At 38.3% G+C, this 18885-nt stretch overlaps 1 protein-coding gene across 1 annotated transcript in view; it reads right to left on the bottom strand.

The window, feature by feature from the left end:
• Positions 1 to 18885, bottom strand: part of LOC114645842 (E3 ubiquitin-protein ligase RNF31-like) — a 76581-nt gene that overhangs the window by 7374 nt on the left and 50322 nt on the right. The window contains exons 15-23 of the mRNA XM_028793707.2: positions 18577 to 18750; positions 17741 to 17839; positions 16274 to 16363; positions 15708 to 15822; positions 15479 to 15585; positions 8400 to 8522; positions 8264 to 8312; positions 8078 to 8174; positions 7792 to 7957 (exon numbers count right to left, since the gene is read on the bottom strand). Coding sequence (XP_028649540.1) covers positions 7792 to 7957; positions 8078 to 8174; positions 8264 to 8312; positions 8400 to 8522; positions 15479 to 15585; positions 15708 to 15822; positions 16274 to 16363; positions 17741 to 17839; positions 18577 to 18750 — 1020 coding nt within the window. The remainder of the gene's footprint in view (positions 1 to 7791; positions 7958 to 8077; positions 8175 to 8263; positions 8313 to 8399; positions 8523 to 15478; positions 15586 to 15707; positions 15823 to 16273; positions 16364 to 17740; positions 17840 to 18576; positions 18751 to 18885) is intronic.

Raw genomic sequence — 18885 nt, 5'->3', positions numbered from 1 at the left:
AGACTGATCGACTCCATGCCACGCCGCATTGCTGCAGTAATCCAGGCCAAAGGAGCCCCAACTAAATATTGAGTGCTGTACGTGCTCATACTTTTCATGTTCATACCTTTCAGTTGGCCAACATTTCTAAAAATCCTTTTTTTGCATTGGTCTTAATTGATATTCTAATTTTCCGAGATACTGAATTTGGGATTTTCATTAGATGTCAGTTATAATCATCAACATTAAAAGAAATAAACATTTGAAATACATCAGTCTGTGTGTAATGAATGAATGTAATATACAAGTTTCACTTTTTGAATGGAATTACTGAAATAAATCAACTTTGTCATGATATTCTAATTTTATGACCAGCACCTGTATATATATATATATATATATATATATAGTCGACCCTTGATATATGACCAGCCTGACATACGAACAACTTGGATTACGACCAAAATTTTTGTTTTGAACTACGACCAATGTCTTGCATTATGACCCGAATGCGGTCACGTGTATCCGCTTGTGCGATTGTAAACAGAGAGCCGAGAGCGTTCGTAAGCGTCAGTCAGAGCCCAGATACATGTGTTTGTGGACATAATTTCGGTCAGTGCAGTGATTTATAAAATTTTTTTCGATTATTGCTAAGGAAGGAAGAGAAGGTAACGAAGATAAAGAAAGCGATCACAATCGAAATGAAGAAGGAAATTGTGCGGAAATATGAGAGTGGAGTTCGTGTGACCGATCTCGCTAATATGTACAGCATGTCGAAATCCACCATCTCGACAATTTTACAAAGAAAAGATTTGTATAAGGAGGCTCCTTCCAAACAATAACCACCTTCAATTTCATTCTTCTCCTCCTCCCTTCCTGCAACTCAAAGATGTCAAATTAAATGGTGAGTACAGTATGAAATTGTTGTTTCTGGTAGGCTAGGCACTTTTTATAACTTTTTGGTTAGTACATTAGATAAATTATTGGTGTTTTGGTAAAATATGCACATTATACAACCCTTTTTTAAAAAAATGAAAAGGTTAAGTAAGTGTTGCTGTGGGAGGTTCGGAACACATTATGGGTATTTCCATTATTTCTTATGGGAAAAACAGTCTTGACTTACAAGCAGTTTGAGTTACAACCAGCCCTCGCGAACGAATTGAGTTCATAAGTCAAGGGTCCACTGTATATTTTATATATATATATATATATATATATATATATATACACACACACACACACACGCACACACACACATATACACACACACACAGTGGCATGCAAGAATTTGGACATCCTTGCTTAAAATGTCTTACTGTGAATCGTTAAGTGAGAAAATGAACTGATAACCAGAAGGCATACAAATAAAAGAGGACATATTTCTTTTCAGCATTTTCTGCAAGATTAGTGCAATGTTTTAGTTTGTACAGTGAAAAAAGAAAGGAGTACCATACAAATGTTTGGGCACCCCGAGATATTTGAGGTCTCAGAAAACTTTTCCCAAAGTCTCAGACCTTGAATAACTTGTTAGGGCTATGGCCTGTTCAGTCATCATTAGGAAACCCCAGGTGATGTAAATTCCAAAGCTGTATAAATTCTCGGACTACTCAAGTCTTCTCCCAACAATAAGCAGTTATGCTCCTCTAAGCCAATTCCTAGCACTCTGAAAAATAACATACAGTCAAACCTGGTACTCGTCAGCTTCGAAATTCATCGAATTTGGTACTCAAATTTGGTACTCGTCGCATTTTGATGAGAAAAGATTGACACGGTACTGTCATTTTTTTGGTACTTGTCACACTCCCTAGAACAGGGGTCTGCAACCTTCACTATCAAAAGAGCCATTTTGCCCCCTCTTCCTCCAAAGAAAAATACTCTGGAGCCGCAAAACATAACACAGCTTATAAACTTTTAAAAGTTTTAATCTTTTTTTAGATTTTACATGTTACAACCACGGAATACAACAAACAGAAGTGCAGTGTGCATGTGTAGGGCTACTTTGAAATAAATTAAACTGAACTATGCAGGCCTATTTGGGTCCTTCCTATACCTGTGTAAAATTAAAATAAAAACTAGCCCACTTTAATATAAATAAAACATTTAGCTGTAGCTTAGCAGCTTTAAAAAAGTAAACATTAAATTCCATTTCAGTGTGCTGAATCAACTGAAGCACCTGAATATACAAAAAAACCTACATCAGCTCCGGGTCCGAAATGAATGTGTTTTGTTTTTCTGAAAAATAATAGCCTATTAAATGCTATTGTTGTCACCTGTTTAAAGTGACTTCTGTTTCTGAAGTTCGCTGCTGATCATCTCTATGTCGGGGCTGTACAATGTGACTTTGACCTTCACACAGGACTGCAGGCTCTCATGTGTGAGGCAGGAGCGATATTTGGACTTTATGAAGTTCATGCTTGAGAAAACTTGCTCACTTAAGTATGTTGTGCCAAAGATGGACAGGACTCCAAATGCATATTTTTTCATGTTCATATACGTTTCGGGAATGGCACTCCATGTGTCGAAAACAAATTTGTCGGGTTTGGGGAGGTTTTCAATATCACTCCATTTGTGCTCTTTAGCGAGAGTAGCCTTCTGACGGGTGACTTCTTCAAGATCCGCTGTCAGGCATTTGAACTTGGACACCCATTAATCTTTATCTGCTATGTCGTCCAGTTCAATTTCTAGATCGGGCTTACTCCTGTGAATGCGGATGTGTTCAGCAGGGATGGGTCGATGTCCAGGGGTGTGACAGGGAAGGAGAGAGTGTGTGTTTTTCCTTTCTGAACTCACTGAATCTTTCTCTAAAAGCAGCTTGCATTTTCTGAACAATTTCCCGTTTGTTTTTAAAGTTGGAGAATAGATGCTCTGATATTTTTATGAACGATTCTTTCATGTATTCTCCGTCTGTGAACGGCTTACCCCTCCTTACGATCTGTTGAGCTGCCACAAAACTAGCGGCTGTAGTTGACTGTGTAGAAGTGATCCACTTTTTGAAAGTATGTTTGCTCTGTTCAGCTTTCCGTTGCAGTTCCGAAATTGCTCTCTTTCGCTTATCTTCACTTGGGTATTTTTCAGTGAATGCTGAGAGCTTGTTTTGAAAATGTCTTTCAACGTTACATTTTTTGTTGTTCGATAATTTATCGCCACATATTAAGCACGCCGGTAAGCCAGCGTCGTTGGCGGTGAAGGCAAATGCTTCTGTCCACGCAGAATTAAACTCTCTAAATTAGATGTTAAAATGTATAACAGTAGTAGTAGTAGTAAATAAACATATATATATATATATACAAGTTAAATTAAGAAATTGCCATTATTCATTTTCATGGTTTTTATTTTTTTGTCAAGGCCAAAGGGAGCCACTGCAAGGAGGCTGAAGAGCCGCATGTGGCTCCAGAGCCGCGGGTTGCCGACCCCTGCCCTAGAACTTGTATGCGTCGAGATGCCATGACACGCATGTACCTTTCTGAATAAACAAAGGACCAATGTGTTAGTCTCAGCACAGCTCTCACTCAGTGCAGAACCCTGCTTGGTCCACTGTACACTTTCTTGTGTGATTTTTTTTTTTTTTAATTTTTGCTCTATTCCTTTTGCAAATAAATACAGTATAATCAGGAGTCCCAAGAAGGTTGGTGATAACAGCCAACAGAAAAGAAAATTAGTTAGAGCCACGATAGAGCAGAAAAAAATATATAATAGAGAAATATGAGAGTGGTATCTGTGTGTCTGATCTCGAAATAAGGTACTGAAATCCAAGAACAACCATCTCCAAAATTGTGAAAATAAAGAGGCCATCAAAGTAGCTGATGTTGCTAAAGGAGTGAAAGTTGTGACGAAATAAAGATCACAGACACTAGAGGAAGTAGAAAAATTGTTTTTGATCTAGATAAATGAAAAACAGTTGGCTAATGATAGTATTTCAGAGGCCATCACTTGTGAAAAAGCAAAACTGTTGCATGCACATCTGTTGAAAAACAAGCCTAGAATGAATGCTGATAGTAGTGAAGTGTTTAAAGCCAGTCATGGATGCTTTGATAACTTTAAAAAGAGAAGTGGCATACCTAATGTGGTGGGACATGGAGAGTAGGGGAGGATGTCCCCAATTTATTGTTCAAGAAAATGTGTGCAAAATGGGTGGAAGTGCAAAATTTTGTTGAAAAATATCATCATGACAAAGCTCTAACAAGTCGCAAATTGATGAATGACCAAAATATTTCTTACTTTAGAGGCATCTTGAAACATAGGTAAAAACAAGTATCATTGTATAGGTTTCCGGTGAAAATGAAACCTGGTCAGTCTCAAGCAGGGTTCAGTTGTGATAAGAAACTCAAAACAGAAAGAGAAAGACCCCTTGAAGGGCAGTTCCTCAAAGCTTTTATGGAAGGAGACTCTCCTTCCAAACACTAACACCTCTCCTCCACAACACCTTCCTTACCACCATCTCTTTAGGCCACCAACTCCTCTCAGTACAGGCAAAGTAAAGTTACATTTATTTTATTTAACCTAATTATTGTTTTTTTATGTGTCTATGAACTTAATACTGTTTATTAGTAAAAATACAACTCCATTAATGTATATGTAATGCCTTATAAAATCTGGATTTTCTGGGGGTCTGAAACGGATGAATTCAATTTACATTATTCCTTAAGGGAAAAATTTCTTTTGTCACTCATTGCGCCTTCTGGAACAAATTAATGACGAGTACCAAGGTACCACTGTAACTGATGCTCACAAAGCAGGAGAAGATAACAAAGTGTTTTCAGGTAGCTGTTTCCTCAGTTTGTAGGTATGAGTGGAGAAAAAATGGTGCTGAATTCCAAGAAAAGAAGTATTAAGCATGGGGGTGGATCGATCACGCTTTGGGTTTGTGTTGTAGCCAGAGGCACAGGGAACATGTCACTGGTAGAGGGAAGAATGGATTCAAATAAATACCAGCAAATTCTGGAAGCAAATATCACACCATTGATAAAAAAGTTGAAGTTAAAAACAGGATGGGTCCTACAACAAGATAATGACCTGAAGCACGTCTCAAAATCTACAGTGGAGTACCTCAAGGGGCACAAGCTGACAGTTTTGCCATGGCCCTCACAGTCCCCCAACCTTAACATCATTGAAAATCTGTGGATAGATCTGTGCATGCAAGATGACCCAAGAATCGTCCCGAATTAGAAGCGTTCTGCAAGTACAAATGGGTGAAAATACTCCAAGTAAGAACTGATAGAAATAAGAATGATGGAAATAAACATGTAATCTTGCTTAAAATATTAAAGAAATGTGTCCTCTTTAACTGTATGCCTTTTAGTGATCAGTTCATGTTTTGTTCACTTAAGTATTCACAGTAACAGACATTTCAAGCATTTTAATCAAACCTTTTGCATGTCACCGTATATAAACAGTACATATGTTTTGTGTGGGCGGCACGGTGGTGCAGTGGGTAGCGCTGCTGCCTCGCAGTTGGGAGATCTGGGGACCTGGGTTCGCTTCCCGGGTCCTCCCTGCGTGGAGTTTGCATGTTCTCCCCGTGTCTGCGTGGGTTTCCTCCGGGCGCTCCGGTTTCCTCCCACAGTCCAAAGACATGCAGGTTAGGTGGATTGGTGATTCTAAATTGGCCCTAGTGTGTGCTTGGTGTGTGGGTGTGTTTGTGTGTGTCCTGCGGTGGGTTGGCACCCTGCCTAGGATTGGTTCTCTGCCTTGTGCCCTGTGTTGGCTGGGATTGGCTCCAGCAGACCCTCGTGACCCTGTGTTCGGATTCAGCGGGTTGGAAAATGGATGGATGGATGGATGTAGAATTGATAAACAGGAACATCACAGATTCAAGTTAAGGTTGTAATACAAGGTACATATATATTTGATCAGTCTCAGTGCATCTGTTCAGTGTTTAAACCTGCCAGTTTAATTTGTTACGTATGTTTCCAGAAACACTAATCAGTTCAAATAAGATATTTGTCAAATACACCAGTGAATACTGAACCTATTTAGTTTGCTGAAATGACAGAGAACATTCAGAAAACCACAGATAACCGGTCTGTACTCCCACACATGTAACTTACTCAGTTAACTCATTCAACTAATTTTTTTCTTTTCAAATTCTATGACTGTCTCTTTCATTTTACTTCAAAATAGTCATCAGAGAAAGTTTAATGAAACTTTATCTTCGTGTTTAAAACAGTCATGGGATGACATGTGCCTGCCAGGTCGCTGTTATTCAATATTTTAAACAAATCTTGAGTCAGTGATGAAGCTTCACATTTGCTTGTATGCATGATCTATAAAACCTGGAAAGGGAACATTTATCTACTTTTTAAAACAGAGTATAACCTTAATTTTACTTGATGGCTATGTAAATTGTACATACAAAGTTTAGGACTTCTAAATTTCAAAACAAGAAATGGAAATACCAAGCAGATTCTGAGATTCCTCCAGACGTTCCACGGTGTTGTTTTGCTTGACTAACAGGGCATCCTCATCACTACTTGTGGTTCAACAGGCATCTCTGTGAGAAGAAGTTTCAATCTCTAGTTCTTAAAACTTCATTGATACTGAAAATTAAAAGTGACTGGACATGGCTCACCAATTCCTTTTGGTTTATTGTTCTTAGGCCACTGATCTTTTTATAATTAACCAAATTTAATTGAACACATATAGGGTCCTTTTAATTTCAAAAATCATACTAAATCACAAAAAGATTAGAAATCATACATGTAGATAGGTAATAAATGACTTGCAATCCAAACACCATCAGAATATCCATATTACTAACCGAGAATGGTAAACCGGATGGCATGGACGCAGGGACACGGCGATGGGACCATGAGACGTACTGCACAGGCGCGTACAGCGCACATCTCATAAACCGCACACGAAGTTGTATCCACCGCGCACGAAGGAGTCACGGCCCAAAAACGAAATAGCTCAACTGACGTGAATGAGAAATGAAGCAACAACGCGCCCATGGCTAACGACTACCGACAGCCACACAAAAAACAGGACTCTGCGCTGCAGCCCAGATTCAAACGGAAGAGGCTACGGAGGCCCTACGGGTCCATAAAGTACGGAAGGTGCAGGCGTCACCGCCATATTGTGAGTGGCACTACTGCGGAGTGAAGTTAGGAATGATATGCTGCTTGGGTCGACTAATGTATTTCAGGATACCCAACGCCGGGGGTAGGCGAGCGAAGCGAGCAGGGGGCAGAGCCCCCTTGTTGTAGGAGAAAATGAAAACTGCCTGTTCATGTTCATACTGAATTGATGTTGGAAGAAACAATATTTTATTCAATTGCATTATTCATTCAGTGTGCATCTACTAATCTGACAGTATCAGGTGCCAAAAACATATCCTGGAAATCTTTTAGCACTGGGAAGACAATAAACCTATCAGTTTATAAAAAAAAGTGCATAAAGGCAATGAGCATCAAATAACCTGAACTTTGAACAAAGACGTAAAAATCTCTCAAGACAGGAATATCTGAAGAACATAAGCAAACAGAGCACTTTATCCATAAACTTAACCATTTTGCTTTGTTATTATATTAAAAACCTACCTGACATTCCCAGACAGATGTCTGCTATACTCAGAAGGATAGATATACTAAAAGAAACAACTAGTGGAGGTTAGTGTGCCTTGAGATTGGCTGGCATCCAATCTGGAGCTAGTCCCTGCATTGTGTTGCTGGGATAGGTTCCACAGATTCTGACCTTCTACTAGAATAAGTGGGCTCAGGGTAAAAATAAATGTATCAATTCCAGACTCAAAAATGAGAGTTGGAAACATAATGTGTTTGCAGCAGATTCTTAAATCATGTTATTTTTACTTACTTGTCGAAGACGTATAATGTACTGCTTGTCATCCTCACCCTCAAGTTTGGTATTCTCAACATGGTATCTTTTACAGGCTGCTACAAGTTCTTCTAGACTGAGAAATGGAGCTGGATCCAACCAAAATCCATTTATTAGACTAACTAAATACTCTTTGTAGTGATTACTGTAGAAAGACAAAAGATAGAACTTTAGTACTTCTTTAAAGAACAAAACATGAACATCAGTCATACAACCTGAAAACATTCATTTCTGTCGTAGGTATTCTTTTAGCCTCAAAACTTACATACAGAGTCCAGCATGGTGTTCTGGTGGGTCTTTTCCACAAGGCTCATCCACAAGTCTTTCAGGAGTTTCCTTTTGTTCCATTACACGACAGTGACCTGCAAATCAGTCTCTGGATCAGACAAGGCTGGTACATTTTAAAAATCTACCACTGAAAGTTTAACAACGTAACACAACTTAGACAAACCTGCTTGAGATCCAGGTGGTGGGTCAGTGTTGAAAGGAACTTTATTTGTCTATACAATAAAGAAAAATTGAAATTCTTGATGACATAACGGTTATAATATAACAGGTAAATTTAAAATTACTAAATAAAAACCAACCTGTAAGAGTCTCTGTAGCTTCTCAACATCCCAGTCACGTAAATAGGACAGGCAGTCACGGGGGTGGTGTGCATGCAGACCATTCTTCAATGGACAGTTCTGCACAGGACAGGGTGCCTTCAACTGTGAACAGCAGGAGCACAAATTTATGAAATTAGGTAATAGCGGCTGTAAAGATGAGTAATTTTGAAAAGTTTACCTAAGTTTTACAAAACAGTGAAGAGAGTGTGAATTACTCTGTGGTAAATGACAGTGAAGAATATACAAAGTTCCTTTTCTCTGGCATTATTTTATATCATATAGCATCAATGACCATGTGGTAATGAAGATGGATACAAGCAAACGCGAAAATCTGGAAAACTGGAAATTTGAACTGTTCCGGATTAAAAAATATTTCATTCATCTTCTCTGCTATTACAGGTGTTAGTCTACTTGGGTACATCTTGGTTAGCATTGTGCATCTTGACACTGGAATGTTTTCTTTGCAAAATCGCTCAAGTTCCATCAAGTTGGATGGGCATGTCCATAAACTGTTAGTTCAAAGATGCAAAATTGGACTGAGATCTAGCTTTTGACTGGGCCATTCTAGGATGCTTATCTTTGTTGCTTTAAAGCCATTCCACTTTTGTGCCTTTGTCCTGTCTTCCAAGTCCCAAGTTTATTTTGATTTGCTGCAGGTTTTCCTACAGGATTTTTCTATACGTCAATCCATCTTTTCTTCAATGCATTTTCCAGTCCCTTCTGAAAAGAAGCACCCCATATTCTCTTGTTTCACTTCAGGAATGATCTTTCCACTGAAATGTACTTTGTGCCAAACATACTGATTAACAATGAGGCCCAAAAGTTTAATTTAAGTTTCATCAATCCATAAACTGTTGAGTTTCTAATGTGAATTTGAGGAGATTCCAGCCAAGATGTAAATTTACTTTTCAATAAAGGCTTTCTTCTTGCCACACTTGTATAATAAACCAGATTTCTGACGTTTGTATGCTGTTGGTATCCCATGCATAATTTCTTCCATTTCTCTTATGAAGGACTGTAACTCCGTTAGAATAGCAGTCAGCCTGCCAGGAGTTTTATTTAGCATGATTCTTCATTCCTGGGCACTTTGTTTTTAGAAGACAGTCTATACTGGGCAGATTTCTAGTTGTTCAGTGTTTTCACACTTTTAAATATGCATTTCACTGTGCTTCAAGGTATATTTATTGTCCTAGAAAATTTCCAGTTGTATTTATTCCTGAGAGCAAGTAATACATCCCAGCTGCACAGAGGTGGACTCCAATCAATTAAGTATATAATTTGAGAAGCAGGATAGTCATTTTCAAGGTAACTTAGGTATTAAAAGCAAGAGGTGAATACTTATTACATCCAGAAGAATCCTGACCACCCATTAAAATAGAATGTGAAAGTGATATTGTTGTGGAGAATGAAACTGCAAACTGTTTAAAATAATTGTGTTCAAACAAACCATGGTGAACTACAGAGGAAATCATTTACAAAGGAATTTACAGGACCTTTAGGGCAACTAACTAACTAATGGATACAGGCCATTTACATCGAAAGCATTCTCTTTTGTAGACAAATAATGACCAAAATACATTTGAATATTCTTTCTTAATTGTATCTGTAATTTATAACTTTAATGCATCTGTTTTATTATCCAAAGAATTTATGGTGCTTTTAGTTTAAAATAGTCATTCAGTTTATATCTTGATGATAAAAATAAAAGAAAATGAAGACAGTAAGATTGTACAGATACATTAACAGGTTTAAAGGTTTTGAGCAGAGCCATCTATCCATCATCAGGATAGCTAATCAATCATCCATCCATCCATCCATTTTCCAACCCGCTGAATCCGAACACAGGGTCACGGGGGTCTGCTGGAGCCAATCCCAGCCAACACAGGGCACAAGGCAGGAACCAATCCTGGGCAGGGTGCCAACCCACCGCAGGACACACACAAACACACCCACACACCAAGCACACCCTAGGGCCAATTTAGAATCGCCAATCCACCTAACCTGCATGTCTTTGGACTGTGGGAGGAAACCGGAGCACCCGGAGGAAACCCACACAGACACGGGGAGAACATGCAAACTCCACGCAGGGAGGACCCGGGAAGTGAGCCTGGGTCCCCAGGTCTCCCAACTGCGAGGCAGCAGCGCTACCCACTGCGCCACCGTGCCGCCCTAATCAATCATGTGTCCCCAATATTCTTGAGAGACAAGATTACTGTAACGCACTCTTCTCAGGACTACCCGAAAAAGACATAAATCGATTGCAACTAGTGCAGAACGCAGCTGCTAGAATCCTAACTAGGAAAAGAAAATCTGAGCACATTTCTCCAGTTCTGATGTCACTACATTGGTTACCTGTGTCATTCAGAATTGACTTTAAAATACTGCTTATGGTTTTTAAAGCCTTAAATAATCTCACTCCATCTTATATTTTGGAATGTCTGACGCCTTACACTCCAAATCGTAACCTTAGATCTTCAAATGAGTGTCTGCTTAGAATTCCAAGAGCTAAACTTAAAAGAAGTAGTGAGGTGGCCATCTGCTGTTATGCACCTAAAATCTGGAATAGCTTACCAATAGGAATTCGCCAGGCTAATACAGTGGAGCACTTTAAAACACTGCTGAAAACACATTACTTTAACATGGCTTTCTCATAGCTTTATTTTAGTTTAAACCTGATGCTCTGTATATTCAATTAATTATCATTTTTATTCATGGCGGCTCCAAAATCCATACTAATCCCTACTCTCTCTTCTGTTCTTTTTCCGGTTTTCTGTGGAGGCGATCTGCACCACCACCACCTAATCAAAGCACCGTGATGTCCCTACATTGATGGATTAAAGACCAGAAGTCCACGTGACCATCATCATCAAGCCCTTCCATGACAACCCTGAATACAATGAGGACTGATTGAGGTAATTTATGTTAGGTAAAATGCCTAGAGGGGGCTGGGTGGTCTTGTGGCCTGGAACCCCTGCAGATTTTATTTTTTCTCCAGCCGTCTAGAGTTTTTTTGTTTTTTCTGTCCTCCCTGGCCATCGGACCTTACTTTTATTCTATGTTAATTAGTGTTCTCTTATTTTATTTCTTATTTTGTCTTTTGTTTTCTCTTTCTTCATCATGTAAAGCACTTTGAGCTACATTATTTGTATGAAAATGTGCTATATAAATAAATGTTGTTGTTTGCAGCCCACAGGTGATTTTTGACATAACTAATGGCCCTTCCAAAGGGCATAGAGATGATGGGAGAGGAAGTGACATTTTAGAGATGAAGTCGTGTCAGAAAGAAAGAGAGAGAGAGAGAGAGAGAGAGACCATTTCCATCCGGACATCAGAGAACATAGCAATCAGTGTGATGTGCAAGTTAAGTCAAAAAGTTGCCCAGGACAATATCCACCCTTGACATTGTTGATCTTCAGTAAGCTTTCTAAGGCTATATATATATATATATCAAGATTTCACTATCGATTTTACTTTCTAATACACTTTCTTCTATTGGTATTATTATGTTTTAATACATATCACATTGCTTTTACATTTCTTTACTTTGTCTTTGTATCTAAAGCGACTGAAGTAATAAATATCAGGGCACCTGGTGCAGGAGGAGATTACCATTTGCTCTCCCTTGAGGTCACACCTGAATAGGAAGAACAAGTGCGAAAAAACGGCATATAACTACAAGGTGAATAAGCCTTCATGTGTCTTGGGGACACCTTTATGTTATGTTGTTAGTGTCAGAGAGAGTAAGTCCCTATGTGGAATACTGAGGGGTGCTCTGTATGCATCACACTTAAGACATTTATGTGGATGGAATCCTACTGTATATGGAATACTACAGAGTGACCGGCAGTTAGACATCACTCAGATGTAATTGTGTGAGTAGGATCTCTGCCTGTGTGTGTGTGTTTATTTTAGGTGTGAGAGGAGACCAATCTAGTAATGAACTTGGTGAGTCTCTCTTGTACCTTGATAATACAATTCTTTGAAATAATTACATAGGTACATTTCACCATAAATCAGTTTCTGACATGCAAATTTGACCTTGCCCAGGGTGGACTGGGGTCAGAAGAAGTCAGAAAGAAATACTTTAGTATGATCTATCAACAGAGAAAGAGTACCAAGCAAGTTATATTGGTCTTCTGATGGATAGCATACTTGCATGTCAAATAGGAAGTCAAGGTTTAATTCCTATTTATTGTAATAAATATTTCCATTTAACCGAGCATTTACCTGCATTCACAGTAGACATGAAATTCAGAGAGGAGACAACAAAAGAGAGATCAAGACACCACATTGATACAAATTCCTACAGATAGCATGGTGAACAGTAGTAATTCAGGGAATTAACTCAGGCAGAAGAAACATTTTGTGAGCTGTTGCCAGTGGGACTGCCACTCAGAAACTGGGCTCTTCAGTCACACCAAGTGCTGTGCTACCAGCAAGTCAAGATTGTCTATAACCATATTCTCTTACGTCATGGTCTCGAGATCATCGGATGCCCACACTATATATGTCTTTCTCTTAAGATACCCGTAGGTGGGGCCATATTGTCTTGAAATTAATTTAAGTAGAGACTTTGCGGGATCCCCTCAAACTTGATGGATATCATTGCTAGCCTGTACACTGGTACTGTGAGAGCTGTGCAGAGCAGGGGCAGAACCTCTGTGTTTTTCCCAGTTGATTCTGGGGTTCATCTGGGGTGTGTTCTTACTCCTACTCTGTTCAATGTTTGCATTGACTGGGTGCTGGGCCAGGTCATGGGGTCCAGCAGCTGTGGGGCATCTGTTGTGAAGAGAGATTCACTGAACTTGACTTTGTCAATGATGCTGTGATGTTCACAGAGTCAATGCAGGCTCTGAATGAGGCTCTTGAGAGACTGAGCAAGGAGTCAGAGTGTCTTGTGAGTGTCCTGGATAAAAACCAAGATCCAGGCCTTCAATGACCTCTTGGGCAGCCACCAGCAGTGTGTCTGTCTGCGGAGAGAGGTTTACTTACCTCAGCACTGATATTCATGTTTCTGGTGATTCTTCCTATGTAGTCAGTACACAGATTGGGAGAGCATGGGGGGAGGGGGGTCATGAGGTCACTGGAAAGGGGTGTGTGATGCTCCCGATACCTTTGGAAAAGGATGAAGGTCCAAGACTTTAGAGTCCTGGTGCTTACTGTTTTGCTATATGGCGGCAAGACATGGACACTATTCAGTGACCTGAGACAAAAGACTGGATTCCTTCTGTACTGTATCTCATCCGAGAATCCTTGGGTACCATTGGTTTGACTTGGTGTCAAATGAGCGGTTGCTCATGGAGTCCTGAATGAGGCACATTCCCTGCATTGTGAGGGAGTGTCAGTTGCAGCACTACGACCTTGTGCTGCGATACCCTGGTTGATCCGGCTTACAGGATCCTCATTGTTGAAGACCTGAGCAGCTGGACCAGGCCAAGGGGACGCCCACATAACACCTGGCTGTGGCAAACAGATGGTCATTTCCGGAGGGTGGGAGTGAACTGCGTGTCTGCCTGGGGGGGTTGCCAAACAAGATCCCAAGCTTTTTCGTCATATGGTGGGTGTGGCAATGCGCTGTGCCAGTGCATACTTTCCAACCTGACCTTGTAGTTGTAACCTTATTGCTAAGTCAAACCTCATAACAAATGCAATCAAGTAGCCATGATCTTAATGAGGTGAGATGTAATAAAGGAGAATTGGTATTTACGTAATGGATTTTCTCATATGCTGTCAAATTACCCTTCTTTTCAGATGGCTACAGTTCCCTGTGACACTGTTTTGCGGTCAGTCCTCTCTGGTTCAGCTTTTTTCCCAGGCAACTGTATGCTGGTTGCTTACATAAATGTAATGTAAAATTTACAGGGAAATTTTTAAATTAAAGCTAGAAAATGCCAGGAAACATAGCTAGTATCTAAAATTCTAAAAAATAGATTTTTTTATAGTAACGGTGTAGTGAGAAGTCAAGCAAAATGACACGTTTTATTGGTTAACTAAAAAGATTACAATATGCAAGCTTTCGAGGCAACTCAGACCCCTCCTCCAGGCAAGATGCTTGCATATTGTAATCTTTTTAGTTAGCCAATAAAAGGTGTCATTTTGCTTGGCTTCTCACTACATTCATAATGGCTAACATGGCACAACACTGTAGTATTATAGTAACAGTAAAATGTTGTTTGGTATTTGTCAAGAATTCAACAATTCTCTTCTAAAATAAACATGCCAGGAATACATAAGGAACTACCTCAAGTTTGATGCTGTTTACCAATAAGATTTATAATTATAAGCTGAATAAAACTGGAAAAAAAATCAGCTAATAGGTATCCTTATAGAAATCACTAAATCATTCATGTATTATATTACAGTGGACTAAAATTAATATTTTGAATTAAAGTGATTACTCCAGTTAAAATACTTAACTATCCCAAGCATTAACCTATGTATGCAACCTTTGTAATCCTGATAGATAGGTAGGTAGAGTGACACCTATCTGTTTTTAGTATTTAGAAATGCCATTAACACTTTCTTGATTTAGGATGACTTTTTCCAAGTCTTTAGAAATTTAAAGATGACAATTTCTTTCAAGAATTTTTGCAAATTTCCAGACCATACTTATATATTCTGACTCTCCAAACTATTATAAAGTTTAAAGCTGGTTTAATCTTAAAAGCTTAATCAAAACGGAAAGTTATTTCAGGAAATTTAGTCCAACACAAACTATTGTAACTGACACTGATTTAAAGCTCTGTGATAACTGATCAATTTTACACTGACTTCAAGTTAGAGTTTGCATGTTCCTCACACTCTGTGTGGTTTCCTCAGTGTACACCATGGAATTAGACTAGGTGGCACTTTACACTTCACTTGGTGTTGGTATAGGTCTCACATATTACTACATTATGCTTGAGTATGCCAGAAAAGTCCAAAATGCTCAAAAACTCTAAATTTGACTTGGGGTTTGAATATTATCTACATAACACATTTAAGTTATAGTTTTAAAAAAGTATGAGTAAATAAAATCCAGTATATAAATTAGTATTTTTGTAAACATGTGGACTTACAAATGGATTATTGCAACCGCTGCAGAATTCATACCGACACTGTGTACACCTGAAATGCATACATCCACCTTTGGACAGTGCATAGCAGAACCGACAGTTGGGGCAGTCTGAAAGAAAGCATTACTCAAAGATTACTGACAGCAAGAGAGGACATAAGATTTTAGCAACATTTAAGTGCTTAATAACTAATATAAGTAATATTAACAATGTCAAGAAACAATATTCGTACGAATGCCATTCTCCTTCAGATATCCAGCTAGCCCTTCTCGTTGATATTCTGGATCATTTTCTCGCTTCCAGCTTTGAAAGTCCTCACAGCTCAGACCCTGGTGCTGGTCCTCCCACTGAAGAGACAGATAAACAGATATATTTATGCATCACGACACTTATACTGGGGTAAACAACAGAAAACAAATAAAGCCCAGTGAATTCCATACAAGATCTTCAGTTACTCACCCATCTGCTTTCACTTACACTAATCCATGATACAAATTTCATTACTCCTTCAGATACACCTTATTTTAAAAATCCTCACACAGTGGCAGGAGCCCATTTTACTTTGTCATACCAATCATTAATTTTGTCTAACTTTTAGGATACGCCACTAATATGCTTTATATCTTAGTATTTAAAAAAAAATAAGAATACAGAAATGTTTTAATAGCTGAGTATATGTCTCCTTCTTTGTTCCTCTTGGGAAAAATGCTCACCATTGCAGGCTGGACATGTTTTCAGACATGAAAGCAAATACAAAAACTGATAGCACTAGTATTTTATCAAGTCTTTAATACTCACTGGCTTCTTGCACTGGGCACAGAAACTTTTCCTACACTGCGTACAAGTCACCTTCAACTGATTCCCATCATAAATAAAACCATATGAACACTGAGGAGACACAAAGACAAAAATCCACAAACGTCAATATAGTCAAGAAAATAATCACCTCAGAAAAAAGCGTCGATGCAGGTAACTCAAAATGCAAAGGAAATTTTTATAGACGTACACTTTTTCCACATTGCTTCATAAGGTTCATAATGTCAAATAAAACCCTTTCACAACACAATTCCAATAAAGGTTGTGGTCTACTAAAATGGAAAACCTAGACTGGAGTCAATTCAGCTGATGAAATAATGAAACAACAGTGAGTCATGTAAAAACACTGCTGATGTGCACTGAGGGGATCACAATGCATGTATGGCCACACATGTAAACTTTTGTACAATCAGATTCTGTTTAGAATTTATTAAGTGGTAGAACTAAAGAACTAATAAAAATGCTTTGACAAAAATCTGTGAATGACTAGTATAAAATACAGAGTACTTTGCAAATATTTGGGCAGCTTTTATACCCTTTGAAGTTCAAACATGCCGTTATCACTTTTTAAAGTTTCAACCCATCTGTCCTTCAAGGGGATGTACCCAAGATGTTGCCATGCTTTGTTGACACTTTAATATCAGTGTTGTGGGAACAAAAGGAGCCTCAGAATGGAACTTGATGTGGAGCCAAGCCCTTAACCCAGACATAACTGAATAGAATTGAAATGACCAAATGCTAAATGGCAGGATATTAAATGGCCAAGTCACTGAACTTTGAGTTAATAAGGACTGGCAAGAGCACAGCTGACAGAAGGAAGAAAGGCTGGAGGTGGTGAAAGAGGTACATGAGCTATCAGGGGTGGTTTGGTGTGCAAATTGTGGGTAAATTGTATGCCATTTTAGATAGAAACAAACCAAACTCTGGCTCATAAAAATGGATTATAATTTGGATTTATGAAACAGTGTGAAAGATAATAAAAATAGTTTGTTCTTCAAGACTGCTTACCACTGCAGAGAATGTCACATAGCCTTAACGGTCTTCATCATATACAGTACCCTTTTCATATATTTTAGTTCTGTAAGAATGAATTCACTGAGGATTGGTGCCAACAGATTCCATTGCAGATACTCACCTCTCTTGAACTTAAAACTGCTACCAAATAAACATCACTAAGGATCATGAATTCTTCGCTCCTTCCTGTTTGCATCAACTACACAGCACTTTGGGTAATACTATTAACGGGATAGGCTCATGCATTACATACAGTACAGGTATCATACAAGTCCATACAAAAATGGATTACCATTAAGACACAAACACAATGACACAATTTCAGTTTCCTTCTGCATTTGTGTTTTGTTAGAAAAACAGCCAAATGAACAACCTGGCTAACACATTTACATTAAATCTTTCCCAAATGTGAAACACAACTAAGAGTGTACATACATGACAGCACCAGAGGAATTTTGGATCTTTCATTAGTGCTCTCTCTGTCAGCTTCTTATGGAAGAGTTCATAAACATCAGGATTTAGACATTCCCGTAACTGGAAATGAGAAATTCAACATTATTAATAATATATCCAAAGTAGGATAACAGTACAGTGTTAATTTAGATGGCAACAGTACTAGACTGAATGGTTAGTTTTATGTTAAATAAAATGTAGGGAGGGCTGCTATTGTGTTCCACTAGAATTGAAGAGTTCTATATTCTTTAGACTGAACTTCTAAACCTTTAATGTGTGTTTACTTATAATATACAGTGACTTATTCAGACCAAATCCCAATATGTAATTTATAGATTTGTTTTCCATATTCCTTAACACTGTATGCCTGGTTTGCTTGATATTTTGGGGCAAAAAAAAAAAAAAAAAAAGCCCACATCTGATAATAAAAACATTTGATTAAAAATAATATTTAAAAACTATGACTTGCATTACTACTTCTCCATTCTTGCTACTTATTTACTATACTTTAATATACTGTATTTTACTATACAATTTTTATATGTATCTTTTTTTTCTTTTTTTAATGCCTGGATGATGAAATAACTTGTAATTTAACTTTTTTTTTATTTTTTTGGTAAAGGATATGTTGCTTCCCAGTTTAAAAGGTAATAGGCAGCATGGAATGGACCAATATGGATCATATGGTTGGTTTGGGGCAACATACAATATTCATCAGGGCTGAAGTGGATATATTTGTTCATATCCTTGAGGAGAGCAGTGCTAGTCTGTCTACTGAAGAGTGATCAAATAATTTTTGGATAATGTTAAAGAAATACCTGAATATCCAGTGTAGAAAAGTAGCTGTTGAGCTCAGACTCATCATTGATCTCTGGTTTTTCACACACAGGACAAGCCATATCCTTGATGTTTTTTTCTTTAACCACAATTGTAAAATGTTGCTGAAAACATTCATTACAGATGCTGCACTGGCAAGAGGTGAGGGCTTGCATCTAAAAGTGAAAAAGTATGTATTAATGCAATTCATCATATGACCCAACAAACATCTTTCAAATAAGACTCTTCCTAACTTGCATGTTTTATTATCAAGCTTTTTAACCTAATTTTACCAAACTAAATTAATATTT

The sequence above is a fragment of the Erpetoichthys calabaricus genome, chromosome 2 (genome assembly GCF_900747795.2).
Source record: "Erpetoichthys calabaricus chromosome 2, fErpCal1.3, whole genome shotgun sequence".
In the NCBI taxonomy this organism is placed as follows: Eukaryota; Metazoa; Chordata; class Cladistia; order Polypteriformes; family Polypteridae; genus Erpetoichthys; species Erpetoichthys calabaricus.
This window is presented reverse-complemented; position numbering and strand designations above follow the sequence as displayed.